Source organism: Crotalus tigris, unplaced genomic scaffold, assembly GCF_016545835.1.
Source record: "Crotalus tigris isolate CLP2741 ecotype Arizona unplaced genomic scaffold, ASM1654583v1 scf7180000017666.379230911805:20528666, whole genome shotgun sequence".
NCBI lineage: Eukaryota > Metazoa > Chordata > Lepidosauria > Squamata > Viperidae > Crotalus > Crotalus tigris.
This window is the reverse complement of record NW_024096552.1, coordinates 14,929,753-14,949,353: the sequence shown is the minus strand read 5'-3', so window position 1 is coordinate 14,949,353 and position 19,601 is coordinate 14,929,753. Positions and strand designations below refer to the sequence as shown.

Genomic DNA, 19,601 nt, shown 5'->3' with positions numbered 1-19,601 from the left:
TGGATACATCTGTAATGTTTCTTTTATACTTTTTTGTTTCTTTTATGTATATTAGCTGCATCGAGTTCCTATCTTATTTTAATGTGTTGATGAATAAATGAACAAACATATGTGGTTTTCTAAGTCAATATGCAGCCTGCAGAGATCCTTATATATAGTGAAGTGGCCCCCATTTCTATTTCAGTTTCACAGTACTGCTAGAGTAAGATGAAGAGTGGAACTGATCGAACATAGACAAGAGCCTTTATTAGAATTTATCTTGGGGTGATGATTATTTCTTGGCTGTGATAACATCTACAGTTAGCCAACTGGCAATCTTATTTAGGGTAACCAGGTTCCTTCTGAGCAAGGAGGGACAGGGAAGACCTTGCAGGCTGCTGTGAGGAATATTTTTGGCAACTGCTGGATGAAGTTGTTTGGCTTCATTTGGAATTAAATGCTGGCAGGGCAAATCCTTTGGAAGTTATGAGGGCACATCTAAGCTTGGTTATCTGGGAAGAGTTTGAGCTGTTTACTCTCAAGCAAGCTGACAAAATCCTCAGGGCAGTAAGCTTTGCCACATCGTGATTAATACTACATTGCCAGCTATCTTGGTGGTTACACCTAGAAATCAGCAGACTGTGAGTTCTAGCCCTCCCTTACACACGAAAACTGGCTGGGTTTTATTGTTTTGATATAGATAGACAGACAGACGGACGGACGGACAGACAGACAGACAGATAGATAAGCAAGCAAGCAAGCAAGCAATGTATTTATATGTTTATTTATTTATTTAGCTAGCTAGCTAGCTAACTATAAACAAATGCCCGCCTGGAGTGTGACAATCATGTGAATGAGAACACTATATTAACCAAGGAATGCTACCAAAGTAAGTCCAACATTGATTTAAGTAAGTGACTACTTCTCATTAAATAACTGAGTATTGAAACACTTGCTGCAATCTTCTATTTAATACTGTACCTTCATAGATAATATGCATAGTGTGCCATAAGGTTTAGATTTATCAACTTCTATTTACTAGGTGTTTGGCACTGTAGGGATGCCCTTTGATGGGAATGTATCATTTGAAGAAAATGTTTGCAAATAGAGTTAAATCTTCCTAGCAATGTGTTTCATCAATGGAATAGTTTCTGGGGAAGTTGCATGTTTACCTTTTAAATATTTGGGTCTTATACAAGAATCTATTCCTGGCACAATGTATATAAAAAATTGAGGATAGAAACTGCTTCTATTTTTTACATTGTTTTCACACAATTATGCCTCCTAACTGTAATCCTGTTAACACAGTTCTCATTTATTTCAGTGAATGGCCATTTAAAACCAATGGAAGAATTTACACTTAATATAACTGTATTTAAATATCTCGCCGCTGATAATAATGTAGGGACAGAGATTGTTGAATATGTGAAAGGAAAATGATTTATGTGCTTGTTTTAAGTCTGAACTTACTTTGTTTCCTTCTAAGTATCTTGAGTTAACAACTGTCTGAAAATTCACTATTTTACATTCCAAATATACCTTGAATGTGCTAGCGTGGGGAACATCACTTAAAATAAGGAAAATGATGAAAAACTACATTTGTTCATATTCAGTGCTAAGTCACATGATGTTTTGTTTGATTTTGGCACAGAATATTGTTCGCAGCCAGCGATTGTTCTTTATTCAATAAGCAAATAAACAATATTTTACCATAACATTGAGAATAATTACAGTCCTAGAATTCAAAAAGTGGGTTTGTAGTGTTCTTTTGCTATGTATATGCTAAGCATTTGACAATCAGCAAAAATACCTAATTTTTTTTTAAAAAACCATAAAGTTCCACATGTATTTGTTCTTTATCTGTATCTTACATGAATCTTTTATTATTTCTATATCTGAACAATATTTTCCTTCTGTTCTATAAAGACTTTTGTGTAGACTTCATTTTTAATAACTCAAAGAGTTTATGATATTTGGTCCCTTAATAGCACTATATGTTTCATGAAGGACAACTTTAATTTTCCATCAATTGTTATCATTCGCCCCCTCCAACTTCTATTATATGCTTTATTGACCAGGTGTGATTGGACACACACAAAGGAATTTGTCTCCGGTGCATCAGCTCTCAGTATATATATAAACAAGTGATAAATTATAAATCATAGATTCAACCATAAATCATAAGATACAATCAACAAAGTAATAGTCATAAGATACCAGTAGGATCAGGTAATAGAAAGATGAGAAGGATGATAGTAATGCAGCCCTACTACATGGTTAGATATCCTTAGGCATAAGACAGTGCTGTGGGAATTAGGTGTTTGGCAGAGTGATGGCATGGGGGAAAAAACTGTCCTTGTGTCTAGTTGTTTTGGCATGCATCCTGAGGGGAGGAGTTGACATAGTTTATGTCCAGGATGTAGATATTTTTTCAATCCTCTTTCTCACCAGAGCAGTATAAAGATCCTCAATGGAAGGCAGTCTGGCTGCAATTATTTTTTTCTTCAGTCCTAACTATCCATTGAAATCTATATCTATTTTTTTAGTGTTGGTTCCTACTTTAAAGCCATTCCTGACGAGGGTGAGTCCACGTTATCTGAAGAACAGTCTTACCCAAATAGGATTGACTCATCACACATGTGCCAGCAGAATGAGTAAGCTACAGACCCTGTCAATCAAGGAATTGCGGCTGGCGGAATCCAAGAGAAGAACTTTTTCTGTTGTGGCTCCCATCTTATACCGCCCCCCCAGGTGAGATCTTGACCCACCTTTTGTTCTTCTGAAAGGGTGTGAAGTCCTGGCTATGCTAATTGGATTGAGATAAGACCCCACTTTCTCCCCATGTGCATCTTGCTCCCTGATTTGCTATTTTGTTATTCTTAAGTCAGTTTTTAGTATTAACCTTTATTATTTTAATGTTTTATCTTGTTACTAGAATTACTTCTACGCAAGATAGATGGCATATAAGTTTAACAAACAAACAAATAAACAAACAAATAAACAAGCAAAACAGTTTATTTTAAAAGGTTTGTAAAGTATTCCTCCAAATGTACACTTACATTATCAATCACAGAAATATTGAAATGGGACCTAAAACAGAATATTACTGTATGCATTGCTCCTGTCTACTTGGTTAATGATGCTATTCTCCATAAAATGACATTTTCATCCACCATCTGCCAACTTTTTGCCTTTTCTTGTAACAGTTATTTTGTATTCTTTGGCCAATAACATACTCAATCTCATCCAAGTATTCTGAGGTGTCTACTCCTACCGAAAAAATAATTTAAACAATTTTACTATATTTCTATAAAATGTGAAGTTCCATTCAATTTATAGCTCCCCTCGTTTATATGAGTGATGACACGCATAATATTTGCATGCAATGATTAAACAATAAGAATATAGCTAGCATCTGTAGTAAATTGTTACTGTGAATTCACACTTCCAAAGGAAGTGCTCTTATTCATGGTTCATATTTTCTGCATCTCCAGATTATTATTGCTCTAAAGCAGTGTTTCCCAAACTTTTGACATATGTGTACCCCTTCTATAATTTCTGTAACGCTGAGTACCCCTCATAAAAAACATATGCTTCAATAAAAATCAAAATATATTTATTTTTTCTTTTTTTTGTACATACACAAAATAAACGAAAGTTATATTATAAAGAACATTTATTTGATTCAATGAGAAGGATGAAATTGTTTATGTTGAGATGACAGATCATCATAATTTGGTTCCTTGGTTGTTAATTTTAATCTGAGATGCGATTCCACACCCAATAGTCTGTTCCTTTTTTTTCGACTTAATGTCTACAAATGCAGAAAAAGCAACTTCGCATAAATATGAAGTTGGAAAAGGCAAGATGTATTTCAGGACTTTTTCTGTTAAAACCGGATACACATGTTGCATTTGTAACCAGAATGATGTTAAAGTACACTCCTTATGTTTATTTCTCAAGAATCCGTCCGAAGCTAACTCCAACAATTGCTCTTCTTCCACATGCGACAAACCTTCTGGAATGGATGTTGTGTTAATGTTGAACAGATATCTTATCCATTCAATATTTTCATTTAAATCAGGGAAATAATTTTTCAAGCCAACTTGCAAACTCTCCAAATTCTGTATTATGCATTTCAAAGTATCAGCCTCAATTTTAGTAGCCGAACTTGTTATAAACTCATGAAGAGAGGGAAACGAGTCTACTTCTCCATTACCAACTCTCTTTTGCCATAAATTTAGTTTTGCGATGGTAGCGTTCACTTTATCTTGAACGTGAAACAATGAAATTTCTTTGCCTTGTAACGATAAGTTGAGGCAATTTAAAACAGAGAATATATCTGCTAAGGATGCTAGTTTACAAAGCCATTTCCAGTCATGTAAACAATTTCTCAACTCAAATCTATCATTAAGAAAGCATTGAAGTTCATGTCTAAGTTCGAACAATCGGTTTAGAATTTTTCCCCGATATAGCCAACGAACATCGGTATGAAAAAGCAGCTGGGTATGACTACTTCCCATTTCTTCACATATTTGCGAAAAAAGTCGTGCATTCAAAGGGTGGCTTTCAATGTAGTTAATGATTTTCACGCTTTCATCCAGAACTTTCTGTAGATCAGCGGGCATCTTACATGTTGCCAAAGCCTCTCTGTGTATGCAACAATGTGTGGATATGACATTTGGAGCAACATTTTGAATTCTTGCAACGAGTCCTTTATTAATTCCGACCATACTTTTTGCTCCATCTGTGCTTATTCCAACACATCTATGCCAATCAATTTTGTTCTCTTGCATAAATGTATTCATAACATTAAAGATATCTTCTCCTGTTGTGTGACCTAATAAAGGCTGGCAAAATAAAAAGTCGTCATGAATTTCTTGATTTTTTTCGTATCTAACAAACGCCATAAGATTTGCAAAATTTGCAATGTCGGTGGACTCATCGGCTTGCAATGCATAATAACGACCTTGAGAAATATCAGATAATAACATCTGTTTTACATTATTAGACTTATCAATGATTCGTCGATGAACTGTATTATTTGAGAGAGGAATGCGGTCAAAAGTTTGTTTCGCTCTATCTCCTATCATTACTTCTGCCATTATCTTGGCTGCAGGCTTGATTAAAATTTCGCCAATGGTTTCCGCTGCACTACATTTGGCAATTAAAAGTGACACGCGATACGAAGCTTCTAGTATTTTTTGATTGTCACCTCCCGTCAAACCCTGCATTACTTTTCGAGACTGATTTAAACCCTTAAGTTTATTTTCAAAAAAATCTATGGGTTTATCTTTGTACTGATTATGGTTTGTCTCAAAATGGCACTTTAAGTTGGATGGTTTCATGCTTTCATTTGTTAGATTTTCAAAACAAATGACACAAAGTGGAATAGGCTCATTTTCATCTCCAGTCCATGAGAATCCAAATTTAAGATATTCTTTGTCGTACTTGCGAGTTTTCCTTGCTTTTTTCTTAACAGGTTCTTTCAGAATTGAAATTGATTCGTCGTTAATTTCATTATTTCCTGTTCGTTGATTGCTATTACAATCATTACTTTCTTTCGGTTTAGTAGTTCCAGATTTCAACCAGCGATCCATAATCTCTGTTAGGAATAAAAACTGCATTTTATAAAAATAATCAAAATCAGTGGAACTTACTAAAGCATGATAATAGATGCCCGGAACTAACTATTAAAGAAGTAAGTTGTCTCTATAACGAAGTGCAGTATATTCACGCCGTGTCACACCTCACAAGACTGTCTAACTGTTGATAACACTGCAATTCTCCGGCTTTTAAACAGCTCTGAGGCTCAACGTTAACTGTTAATGTTCCCGCAGTTTAAAAATGGCCGAACCAGAGCTGTGTGAAGGATGCGCAGAAGTTCCCGTCATAATGAGTTGCGATACGATGTATGATGGCCCCAGTTCCCGTGTAAAAACTGCGATACGCACCTATTTCTTTCTTTGTTCTGTGGGCGCAGCTAAGCACGGTGCAGTGGATATTCCCACGTGATCCCCACTAAACTCCGGTGCAACACGTACCCCCACCAAACTCTTCCCTTACCCCTGGGGGTACGCGTACCACACTTTGGGAAACACTGCTCTAAAGCAACCTTTTGCATCCTGACACCATCCATAACTATCTGGAGGGCATCATTAGAGAAGGGTACTTTAAGGTTATGAAGTAGCAACAGGGTATGTAGGGAGGCAAAATAGTCAAATCAATTGTGAAGGCCTGAATAATGAATTGAATAGGAGCATGGGAAATGTGGTAGGTTGAGGGAAGTTGGTCTCTACCATTGATTTATATTTATGTATATCTTAGTTCTTGAAATATGTCCTTCTCTTTTTTGAGAGAAGTTTAAGTTATCTAAGCAATGATACTTTACCTCTAAAGATGAAATAATTAGATATTGCACAAATTGTTTGAAACCTCATAGTCTGGAGGAACAAGGTAAGAGGTTGTACGGGCTTCCATTAAAGCTAAATGTTAAAGAGTAAAAAGTATATCATATGCCACTCTCTCACCCTCATTCTTTTTTTATTGACAACTTTTGTCTATCTTGAGAAGATGATAACTAACTATTGACGTTGTTCTTTCTAGTTGGAAGAAGCAGCTGTTGAAATGCACTCTCTGAACTTCCTTTTCCAACAAATCTATTTCAGATTCAGCCCACATACTAGGTCCAGTTCTTTCTACTTTCTGGTGTGCATTTCCTAAAGCTTTTGCATGTATTTAGCATTTTCATTTATCTAACAAGTTTCCTAGTAACTGATCTTTTGGGTGCTCCCGAATGTCAACCATCCCCATGAATAGAGTTGCAATCTGCTGTTGGATATTGCTATGATTGACATTTTGATAACAATCCACCATATTATTCTTCTTAGCTCACTTTGCTTTAAAAACTCAGTTAAATATTTAAAGAGAAAGTCAACCATATAACATCTCACCCTGCTTGCTCCTTACATTTTTCAGAAGAAATTATCTGAATATTGATGGAACTAAAAAGAAAAACAAAGTTATTAAAATTACCTCCATGCCTGCTAAGCTTTGCAACATATACAGAATAATTAAGCTAAATAAACTTTAGTGGTAACAAAATCTAATGAAATGTTCAAGGAAAGGTTTTCTTACTGCAAAGTTGCCTTTTCTAGCTTTTTAAATAGCCCATATAACCCAAACATTAAATCAAAAGTCTATCAACTAATAGCAGGAAATATTTGGTAGATCTTTTTTTTCTTCCATTCAATTGTGTCTAATTCTTGGAAATTGCTTTGTCAAATCCCTGCAATTTCTTGAAAAGGTTTTTCAGAAATGGCTTGCCATTGCCTCTTTCCTAGGGCTGAGGGAAAGTGACTGGCCCAAAGTCCCCAGCTGGTTTAGTACACTAGAACTTTTGGTCTTCCTGGTTTCTATCCTGATGCCTTAACCACTGCATCAAACAGGCACTCAATGCTAGATTTTAGAGAGGCACATTTTAATCTCTCTGTTGTATTCCACCAACTAGCAGCTTCTCACATTTATTTCAGTATGAAATAAAATCAAAATAGATTCTAGACTAGAAACAAAGCTGCTTTAATAATGGTAGTGGATAATCTTTTATAGAAAGATAGGAAGATTCTGGCAATACTAGTTTTCCTTGATCATTTACAATACTTGATATAATTCAGAAAATCATACTTTTTAAAAAATAAAGCAAAAAATTGGGAACATCTGAAGTTGTTCTGTGATTTGTGCTTCTATTCTAGAAGATGATATTAGACAATTTCTGTTTTAGCTTCTTGGAAGTAATGCTAAAGGGTTCTAAAGTGATGGATTATAGTCCTCAGGCTGTCAGGCAATCACTGGAAATCAGTATCAAGGAATCCGTAGAATGAATTTTGCAAGAAAAATGACATCATCACTCAAAATTTTCCCTTTTAATTTGATTATGATTTTGTCATATTATTTTATACATTGGACCAGCTGAAACTCAACTCAAATATAAGAGATTGCTTACTGAAGAATACTGTTGTGTGATTTAACAGCTATACATGAGAATTACACATTTCTCAAAAGTCATGCATGCAGAGAAGCTGTTCAAAGAATCAATTTGATTCTACTCCTGATTCCAAGCAGTAGCTATGACAAGGAAATATTTTACCATATTAGTTTTGATAATATGCACATTTTACCCATTCTAATATTATATCCTTGTATATACTGCCACAACGTCTAAAATGTAGTAAATATTAACTTATCATGTAGTAAATATTAACTTATTGGCTCAGATAATTCAACCATCCCAGTATGTAACTGTGATGGAGATGATCCAGGATTCTTTTCCATATTTTTTTCAGTTTCACCTTGGTCAGTGGTATCTGGAGGTAAGAAATATTTTAAAATATATATTTTTATACGTGACATGGCCATTTCCACCTAAATTTCACTATGCAGAATATCTTTGGAATATTTATTAGCCTGCTATAGTTTCTGACATTCTTAGAGATGGAAGATGAGAAAGGAGAGATTCAGGGAGAGGAGACTATAAAAAGGGGAATTGCCCAAAGATACTATGAAAAACTGTATTATAGAAATGAGGGGGAAAATGTAGAAAGGATAATAGAATACTTAGAGAAGGCAGACATACCGAAAATTCCGGAGGAAATAAAATCTATGTTAAATGAGGAAATAAGAATGGCTGAAATAATCAGGGCAATAAATAAACGAAAGATCAATAAGGCGACTGGCCCAGATGAAATACCAGCAGAACTATATAAAGAACAATAAAGGGCACTCAATCAATACCTACTACAAGTTTTCAATGCCGTATTAACCAATGCTAAAATACCTAAGTCCTGGTCAGAGGCAAATATAATATTGATTCCAAAAGAAGAAGCGGAAAAAACACAGATACAAAATTATAGACCTATATCATTATTGAATTCTGATTATAAAATTTTTGCTTCAACAATGGCGGAAAGATTCAAGAAAATACCTAATTGATTTCACACATTTGGATCAAAATGGATTTTTACCAAACAGACAGACTAAGTGGAATATAAGAACAATCTTAGACATTCTCGAATTTTATGAATCGCATAGTGATCGTCAAGTGGCACTTCTGTTCCTTGATGCACAGAAGGCTTTTGACAATGTCAATTGGCAATTTATGATCCAACAACTAACATTAATGGATGTTGGGGAAATTTTTTTAAATGTGATAACTGCAACAAAAGGCCCAGATCATAATAAATGGAGAGGCCACTGATAAATTCAACATACAGAAAGGCACAAGACAAGGACGTCCTCTCTCGCCATTTTATTTATATATACATTAGAAATTCTTGCCAGAGTAGTAAGACAAGAAGAGCAGATTAAAGGGTTTAAGATTAAGAAAGAAACATACAAACTTCAAGCTTATGCATATGACTTAGCATTTATATTAGAAGACCCAGAACAATCAGGGCAGAAATTTTTCGAAATATTGGAAGAGTATGGGGATCTGGCAGGTTTGAAAATAAATAGAAACAAAACAAAGATTATTACAAAAAACATGACTAACATACAAAAACGAAATCTCGTAGCAAAATTAGGTATACAAGTAGTTTCCAAATTAAAATATCTAGGGATAGTTATTTCTGCATGCTGCTCATCAATTAAAGAAGACAATTATGGCAAATTGGTAAAGAATATAAAAGTAGATTTAGACAGTTGGAAAAATTTACATCTCTCATTACTTGGGAGAATTGCTGCAATGAAAATGAACATCTTACCTAAAATGATTTTCCTGTTTCAGAATATCCCAATTCAATTAGACAAGAAATTTTTCAAGGAGCTAAATAAATTAACCTTAGAATTTGTGTGGTCTGGTAAGAAGGCAAGAATAAAATTAAAGGCATTATAGGATGCCAAAGAGAGGGGAGGTTTAGATTTCCCAGATTGGGAGCTACATTACCAGGATTAGAGACTGGATAACCTTAGAAGATAAAAGATGTTTACTTTTAGAGGGTTATGACCTCCAGCAGTGTTGGCATGCTCACATATGGATGGGGCAAAGCAAAACCACCAATATTTTTTAAGACATAAGGTTCGGCAAGAATTAATAAAAAGCTTGGAATATAGTTAAACATCAATATTACACAAAGATTCCGGCTTGGCTATTGCCATTGGAGGGAGTCACATATCCCAATCTGTATAGGAAAGACAAAACTATTATATATAAAGACATCCTGACAGAAGAAGGTTATTTAATACAAAAACAAGAGCTAAAACAACAAGGAATAGACATGGAGTGGTGATCTTATCTCCAGATACAAGCAAGATACATGAAGATAAGCAAGAATGGGGTATTAACAGACAGGATACGAGATTAGATAAAATACTGCTAGGCCCAGAGAAAAAAAAATAAAGAATATTTATAAACATCTGTTGGAATATAAGCTATATGAGGAGCAGGTTAAAGAAACAATGGTGACTTGGGCAATAGATCTAGGATATAATATAAATATGGATCAAAGGCAGCAAGTATGGGAGCGAAATAACAAAATCACATTGGCAACATCATATAAAGAAAACCTGTATAAGATGGTTTACAGATGGCATCTCCCTCTGGCCCGATTAGCCAAAATGTATAACGGATATTCATCTATGTGTTGGAAATGTAAAAAAGGAAAGGGCACCTTTTTTCATGTATGGTGGACATGTAGAGAAGCACAGGTGTACTGGCGTATGGTCTGGGAATGAGCAATAGAAATGACTAGGCAAAACATTCAATACAAACCTGAGACATTACTATTAAGAATACTACAGAAAAATGTAAATAAAGAAGACACATATTTAATTATTCACGTGGTTACGGCAGCAAGGATACTATTTGCTCAAAAGTGGAAAGCAATGGAAGTACCGAGTGGGGAAGCACTAATAAATAAAATTATATATTGTGCAGAACTAGATAGGATAACTAAAAGATTAAAAAATCAGGAAGAAACAGAATTTTATTGAATATGGAATAAATTTTAAAGATGGAGGGAAAACAGTGGAGGTCACAGTAAAGAGATAAGTTAAGATAGAGACCAGAAATGTATAGTTGTATATAGATATATTATATGTAATTAATGTACAATATGGACTGAGATGTCAGTCAAAGACAATTTATCATGTTCAATGTTTTTAATCCTTTTTTTCCTTGTACTCAATAAAATCTTTAAAAATAATAATAATAATAAAAAAAAAATTAGAATTTGTGGAAGAATTGCCAGAGGGATTATAGGAGTCACACAATCTGCCTTTTTAATTATTAAAGCCTTATCCTGTCTCAGGTAACTGAATCAATAAACTGCAATTGATTACAAAAATGGTTATTTTTTGTTTTAATATAGGATTGTGCCTTCACATAATTTTTATTCTAATGCAGTTTTATTGCTTTTAATCAGGCACTTCAACATCCATTCATCAAAAAAGAAAAACAAACAAAAATTAAAGATACATTAATTATTTAAAAGGATGCATTTGTTAGTATTATGCTGTGCCTAAACTATATTCTTCCTTTCCCTACCTTCCACATCATACCAAAACAACATTATTTGTAATTAATCTGGTACAATATTTGATTTCCAAATATTATCCATTTTCCATGTTTGCAGACAAAGCAAATTCTTTATAATTATCATACTACAGGCTATAATATGCACTTTGTGCAAATATGTATACAGGGATATCACACCATACACTTCATGAAAACTAGAATACATGAAAATATATGAGAAAGCTGATATTAGTTTGGGAATGGAAACCAGATGCTAGAAATCTGTGGATGGACTTTTTTGACCTTGGGCATATAACTGGACCCTATAGCCCTTAGAACCTTTGCAACTGCATATATGATTCCACAAAATAACTTCATTTCAGTACCAATCACTTATATCTATGCAAGAGAATGGAGAAAGACAAAGTACAAAGAAAAGTTTGAATAAGATAGAAATAAACCTGAAATATTTTGTTTTTTCTTGTTGAGGTTCCTACAGTATTTAGATTACAGCTACTTCAAGTGAAGAAACAAAAATGGTAGATGTATTCTGTCTAATAAATGTATCAAACATCACTGACAACAGCACCATTCATTGTGATAATCTTGTTTCACTTAAAACAAAAGCTCTGGAACGTTTTTCCTTCTCTCTTCCTTTTATTCAACTATAATAAGAACTATGGTTTGGGAAATTTCAGGCATATATTGTGATTTGGAAAATGAAATTCTGGTGTTATAAACTTACTGACATTTACATCAACAAGAATTGATTGTAGCAAAAAAACCCATATGTCATGTACTGTTAATTTAGCTTGAATATGAATATGGATCACTATGATGCCAACTGCTTAAAGAGAATATGACTGACCACAATTAATAATTGAACTTTCAATGGCAACTCAAGACAGACTATATCATTTAACCTGCTGAAAATTTGAAGGTATTTTTCATAAATGTTGCTAATTTGAATGTAATGCTTTTTTTTTAAAGTTTTAAACAATATATTTTCTAGGAAGATGGCAACGCACAATCTGTGTTTAGATTTACATTATAATGACAATGACATTCTTAAATAGTCAATATTAAATTAGGAAATAGTGAGGCAATGGCTTTGATTCCAATTTCTTCTACAACTGAAGGAAAAATATGTGCTTCTTGTAATATACTGACCAGAGATGGCTTTGGGAAATTCCATATTATTCAAATGGTATATGGCATACCAAACAATATGTTCTACTGATGTGTAAATAGGGCATGATGCTTTGAGCATATGATTATGTCTATTCAGAAAATAGCATTTCTTCTACTAAAGAAATTAAATGATCATGTAATTATTGATCTAAAAGTAAAACAGTCATATGAAAATAGTATAAATCAGCTTCTTAGATCTGCAGATATACACTTCTTTCCAAGACGCATGGTCTGTAACAGACTTGTGAGCTTCTGGGGTTATTATCATTTGGGGATAATTGTAAATAGAAGAAAAAAGAAAACATAATAGTACATAGAAAAAAGTCACAAACAGGTCTCAATCATTTAATCCCAACAGAGGAAAATAGGAGAATGCCATCTGCTATTTCTATCAATAGCAGTTGATTCATGAGTCCTGACTTAAATACAAATTCAAATTAAAGATAAATTTAGGAAATAAACTTTCCTAATCAAACATTTCTATTCCTAATGAAATAAGTCAGGAATTGTTTATATATCAATTACTTAAATTGAGAAAGTGATGGTAATGATCAGAATTATATATTCCCCAAAAGCTTGCCTTGTTGAAGTCTTCAGAAGTTGCTCTCATTTCCTTCCATGTCTTGTTCAACAACTGAATGCAAATACAGAAGAACTCTTCAAATGATCTGTCATGTGTGAAGAACATTGGGTGGAAATCACTGCCAGTCTCACTTGCTAAAGATAAATAAAGAAAGAAAAGGATAAATACACTTTTTGTTCTAAATGATGAGCATCAGAATCTGTTAATTTTTTTCAAGATTACCTCCTTGCCCTTCATCCAAGTGGTATTATTTATTAAATGCCCCTTATGTTCCATTAAATATGTTAAACTATACAGATTTTTAAAAATCCAGAAAAAGTAATGGCAAAGCACTTTTATATAATTATCAATATATTATATATATTATATACACATCTATAAAGTCACCAGAAACTGAAATTTTATCAGTTTTTATTACTTGACAAGTAATACGGTATTGACAGAGTGCAATATAGACTGAAGAATATCTAATACAGATAGTCCTTGCTCAACAACTGGTCAAAGTTATGACAGACCCCTGGCTTCCAGTATGCGATCGCGGCATTGGCGGACATGTGGAAGGAGCGTTGTCTCTGCTGTCTGGTTTTCCTTTGTCGGGCAATCCTGAAAAGTTGCCCTGGAGGGGTGACGACTGCGAGGAGGACCCTCGACAGATCGTGGAAGCTCAGCAGCCCTTCCGTTTGATCTGAGGCAGTTCCTTTGGACTGACGGAGAAAAGATTGGCCATCAATATGGCCGATCACTAAGCCATACCAGCCAAAAGCCAAAATCACCACCAAGCAAAACGAAAGCACCGTGGAGGAATTGGATGAGACCTTACCTTACCTTTCTTGTATCCCAACTACCTTCCTGTAAAAGCCTCTTGAAATTTCTCCTCCCCCCTTTAACATCGCTGCCTACTTTGGAAAAATAAAGCTTTGAAAAGAAAAGAACAACTAAACTAAAAAACTAAATAACTGGACTTGCACTTTTTGGATATTTAGGGTCCCCAAAAATTCCTATTTCTACAAGGACCTATTACCTTATCCACTCGTTAAGTTGGATTTTTTTTTTTAGATTGGATAAAAGCCTAATTTGAGTTTGGAAAAAGACTTTACATGCTATCGGGGACATTTTGTGGTGAAACCTGGTATAAGAAGTGATTTTTTTTCTTTTTGACTGTGAGATCTGCCTACAGCCCAGATTTGTCCTTGGTACTATCTAAAAAAAGACAAGAATTTGAAACAGCTGGGTGGTGAGAACAATTTTTAGGAATAGTGGAAGTGGACATTCACTGGCTTTTATCAAAAACAGCCTCCACTAAAGGACTATCTGTAAACACCATAGAAATGGAGGAACACTACCCACAACTTGACTATAAACTTATACTTGAAAAAATCCTTGAAGCTACTGAGCTAATGAATTCTAGATTGAAAGACAAAGATGCCATCCTAAATTTACAAAATGAAGCCCAGATATTAACTGATGAATCTACAATTCCCAAAGCACCAGAAGAGCACCAATTACAACCTACTGAGAACTTTGATAGTCAAACCTTGATTTTAACTAAAAAAATCTGCAATCCACAAAGCAACAGAAACTGAAGAAAGCAACACTAAGACGGAGGATGCTGAAGATCAACAAGTACAGCATAATGAGAACCTAGACAACCTAGACAACCAAACAACAATCAGAACATTGGATATGACTTCTTACTTAAGCCAGATGAAACCAGAAGAAAAAGAAGACCAGACTGAACTGACGACAAATATACTAAACCAGACATGGAGATTTGAACTATTAGGCCAACAATTCAATGATTACAAAGGGGCCAGTTCCTTTGAAAAATTGGTAACTGGATGTGTCCCTTGATTCAAATAGCATGTGTGGGAATGAAGGGAGATCCACCTGAGGATTAAAGGCACTGATATGGAAGCCTGCTTGGCACAAAAAGAAAACTAGAGTCAGATTTTTAAAAATGAGATTTTTTATCTTATAATGGAAGAGCCCAAAATCTTACTTAATGGGCTAAGGAGATTTTAAAAGATGTTAATTGATTTAATATTTAGGACTTAGATTTACAATACTTTATTAGTAAGTGATGAGGTACTACGATGAGAAATAGAATATATTTGTGAAATAAAGTAAGAATCTATTTAAGTAAACATTATTTTGTAATGAAATAAGAGAAATTTGAGTTACCCGCAATCTAAATACTATGGATATTAAGCTAAATTGGAACACTGTAATTGAAATTAGGTAAAAATTTAAAATAGGATATGGATATGTATAAGCTAAAATGTATTGATAAATATCTTAACTGATCAGATTATAATTAGCAATATATTAATTTGAATGTGATATAATAATGAAGGGAAATAGACAGGGAATTTTTGATGATCCAACCTGAGATATGTATGAAAGATATTGTTATTGGACTATTGATTACCAATCACCACGCTGCTTCCTTAATATTTGGATTTTTGTAAAACTGGAAAATTAATAAAACTTGGTTAAAAAAAGTTATGACAGACCTGTGCTCCCAAAGGGTACTTATGACCTGGTTTTGAGTTTTGATGATTGTGTTTTGGGTACTTAGCAATTGGCTTGCATTTATGGCTATTTGCAGCATTCTGTGGCCAAATAACCAAGAGTTTAAGCATTTTTGGCTGGTTTCTAGCATTTACTTTCAGTTTCCAGCAAAAAAAATGCCCATTGGATTAATTGAATTTGTTTAATGACATCCATGTTTGCTTAGCAATTTCACACACACACACAAAAAGATCATAACACTGGGCATGGTCACATGGTGATTCAGTTAACAACTATCACAATTTCCAACCTTAGTTCCAGGCTCAAATATGGTTGCAAATTGAAGATTAACTGTAATTAATTGATGAGAATTATGGAAAATTATGGAAAATCTTAAGGATGACTGCAGTTACACAATGCAGCAGATGTTATATAGCCCCAAACTGGAATACTGTTAAAATTATTTGAGAGACATTTTTATTCAAAACACTCTGATCTACAGATTTTCCCTTTCCGATTCTTCTCCAGTTTTTAATTTAGTTCTCCTTCAGAGAATGGCAATAAATCAGCACACATCAACCAAGTGTGTATGATTATCATTTCTCTTGTAAACAAATGTCATTTGGGGTGACAACCATTAAGAAATTTTGGGAGTCAATCTTACCTTATATCTATTCCCAAAAAATGGCATGCCTAACAAAATTATTTCGATAATCTATATTATTTTAACTTTGTCATATCATACTTGTCTATGCTCAGTTAACAAAAAGGTTTACCTGGATAAGAATTTTGCTTTTACCAATGAGAAAACTGATTTTGAGTTGGATTTAAATAGTAATATTGAACATATGATTGTCAAGAGGTTATAAATTACTGCTGAAAATGAATATGGAAGATAAACATGTTAAAAGATTGTATGAAACAAGAAACACAAATTATAGCATAATGCTTGATCAAAGGGAGAGTAAATGATTGAAATTTATATTGAATTTATAACTTTTTATAACCTCTGTGTATAAGAGGTTATAAGAAATCTATTGAAATCTTATTGGAATCAGATATGTATTTTAATACAGCAAATTCTTAAACTGAATGTAAACTAAAGTCAGAGGCTTTTCTTTTAGATTTGATGGACAAATAGATGAAAAAAAATGAAACTTAGTTCTTTTATATGATAACAGTATTAAGGCTTCTGTGTGTGCAGAGTTGGAAGGACTCATATATACAATACCCACAATGGACGAATGGATATGAAATTAATAGAGTTGGCTCAATCGTAAAAGTGACTGCTTTGATGGAAGAAATGAGACTTTATCTAGCTTCAGCTCTACTTGGAAACCACTACTGGATTTTTTTTAACTTGAAACTGAAAGAAATGAAATTTTAACTTTGGCTACAATGATTACACAAATGATAAAAGAAGTACTTTTTTATGGTTTATTCTAGTTCAAAGGATCATTGATTTTAAGACATAGGTCTGCATCAAAGGAAAATTGGTAGTTACTTTTTTCTATAGCTGTTTCCCCTTTTTTCTGCATTCCCCAGTTTTTTTTGTCTCCTACTCCATCTTTTTTTCTTTTCAGTTCTTTATCACTTGTTGCTTTTATATACACCGAGAGCTTATGCACCGGAAACAAATTCCTTATGTATTCAATCACTCTTGGCCAATAAAAAATTCTATTTTCTTTGTTTTGCATTTTATACATTTTGAAATTGAATAGTTTTGAAAAAAGGAACTAATTAAAAAACAAAATAATAGTAAACTTTTCTAGCTTAAATTGCAGAATCAAAATTATGGGTAAAACTGTGCTTCTGAAAACCTACTAATCACAAAGCAGCTATAAATTAGAAAGGATTATTTTTCCCCTAACAAAAGGGGTTTGAACATAATAGTAGATTACATTATGATGTAAAATCACAGATGAAAAAAGACAAATAAAAGTACTAAATTTTAATCATAGTAATAAATAAGGAAAAAATAGTGAAGGTTTTCTATTCTGTGAAGATGTGCATTCTTTTAAAAAATACAACATATTTTAAAAAGGATGCACATATTCACAGAATAGAAAACCTTCCCTATTTTTCCTTATTTATGCTAATGATTAAAATTTAGAATACTTTTATTTGTTGTTTTTCATCTGTGACTTTACATCATAATGTGATCTATTATGTTCAAACCCCTTTTGTATGTATGAGTGGAATCTAACAATTTGAATCTAATAAATTTAAAATTCCCATATTAGAAATGATGTCAATTAAGCAAAAAAGATAAAAGTAATAAATTAGCTAGACCTGATTGATTTTCTTCATAATGTTCTAAAAGATTGATAAATCACATTACTACAGCTTTAATATTACTATTAACCCAGTCAGGTGTAAATGTAATAAAATTATGTATTTTACAATTTATGGTTATTTTGGACAAAGTCATTCATTATATCTCTCTCTCAAAATATGGATTACTATTATAACAAAATATTAAGTCATTGGGAAACTGAATATATTGATCAAGAGCATTATAGCTTTATTAAAAAGAAAAAAGAAAATTAATATTAAGTGGCTAATTGACAAAAAATTATAAAAATATTATTTTAATAAGATGGAATTTTTAAAAACAAAGCTCTGTATGAATTTATCCTGGGTTTCTTTCAGACACATTCATCTTTCTCAGGACTGCATAATCTTTTTTCAATCTCCTCTAACAGATTAGTCATCTTTTCCCATTTCCAAAGTCCATCCCTTTGCCAATAATATTAGTCTAATAGAGTATTCATTTATATGCTGCATCATCCTTCAGTTATAGGTGGCATAAATGAAACAAAAAGCACATATAAATTAATAAGTACCGAAATACAGAAAGCAACAGAAAGCAATTCAACCCTCTTCCCCTGACCAATTACTCTTATTGTATCTTTAGTTTTGAAAACACTCTGAAAAATTACAGATTTCTGAATAGCAGTATGGAAAGAGCCATTTTACTTTCAGGAAGAGACTGTTCCAGAATGAGGAAGGTAGGACTGAGGATACAAACTTGCAGGAACCCCTCCCGTTTACATCTTGGGGATAAGCAACCACAGCATATCCCCTAGACCTACAGGTCTACCTGGAACAGACAGTTTCAGAATTATCAAAGATCCATGACTTAGTTAGCTCCTCTATTACATTAAATGAAAACACTAATGATAAAATTGATCTGACAAAATAGTACATCCAGGCTTGCAAATTAAAAAAAAATTAAGAACTTTACATCTGCAATATGTTTCACTACTGTGATGCTGGCGAGGTAGTTAAGTGGCAATATACAGGGGTAAATGGTTCCGCAATTCCTTTAGATATTTCTATTTAACCCATTACAGAAGATAAGCCTTTCTTAATTATTTCTGAAATCTAGACTTCTCTGCCAGTGGTTGACAGGTAGGAAACAGCTTTAATAAAAGATTTCTCTGGCAAAGTAATAACAGAGATAAAAAGAAGGCAGATACACTGAACTGCAGATACACTCCCTCTCCTAAAAACATGACAAAAACACTCTGGACTAAGAAATTATAATGACCCTAATCAACTTAACACTTGAGAACTTTCTTATACCTTTGTAGGTGAGTCAACTTCCTGCATTTTGTCACCCACCTTATAAGATTGGGAAAGTGAGAAACTTTCACCTGATTTGTCATGAAGTTAAGTATATTCAGAACTCTCATTCACAATAAACTCTAAAGTTCCAAAGCACTCTTATTGTGTCTCTCAGTAAGAAATGGATGATTGCTCTCCCTCCACTTCTCCAGGAATAACCCTAGCATTTGATCCTTATTTTTTAAAATTGAGCTATTT

General features: G+C 33.4%; 2 protein-coding genes across 5 annotated transcripts in view; both read right to left on the bottom strand.

The window, feature by feature from the left end:
• Positions 1-19,601, bottom strand: part of ELMO1 (engulfment and cell motility 1) — a 367,271-nt gene that overhangs the window by 88,446 nt on the left and 259,224 nt on the right. For all 3 annotated transcript variants that reach the window (XM_039336764.1, XM_039336765.1, XM_039336766.1), the window contains one exon: positions 13,260-13,396. In XM_039336764.1, the coding sequence (XP_039192698.1) occupies positions 13,260-13,396 (137 nt within the window). The remainder of the gene's footprint in view (positions 1-13,259; positions 13,397-19,601) is intronic.
• LOC120305259 (zinc finger BED domain-containing protein 5-like) lies at positions 725-9,163 on the bottom strand. 2 transcript variants are annotated; one of them, XM_039336768.1, is made up of 2 exons: positions 6,933-9,163; positions 725-5,584 (listed from the first exon to the last, which is right to left on the bottom strand). In XM_039336768.1, exon 2 carries the CDS (start codon positions 5,577-5,579, stop codon positions 3,708-3,710), a length of 1,872 nt encoding a protein of 623 aa, XP_039192702.1. In that variant the 5' UTR covers positions 5,580-5,584; positions 6,933-9,163; the 3' UTR covers positions 725-3,707. The 2 variants fall into 2 exon arrangements, with proteins under 2 accessions (XP_039192702.1, XP_039192703.1); XM_039336769.1 differs by having other exon boundaries at positions 6,949-6,976.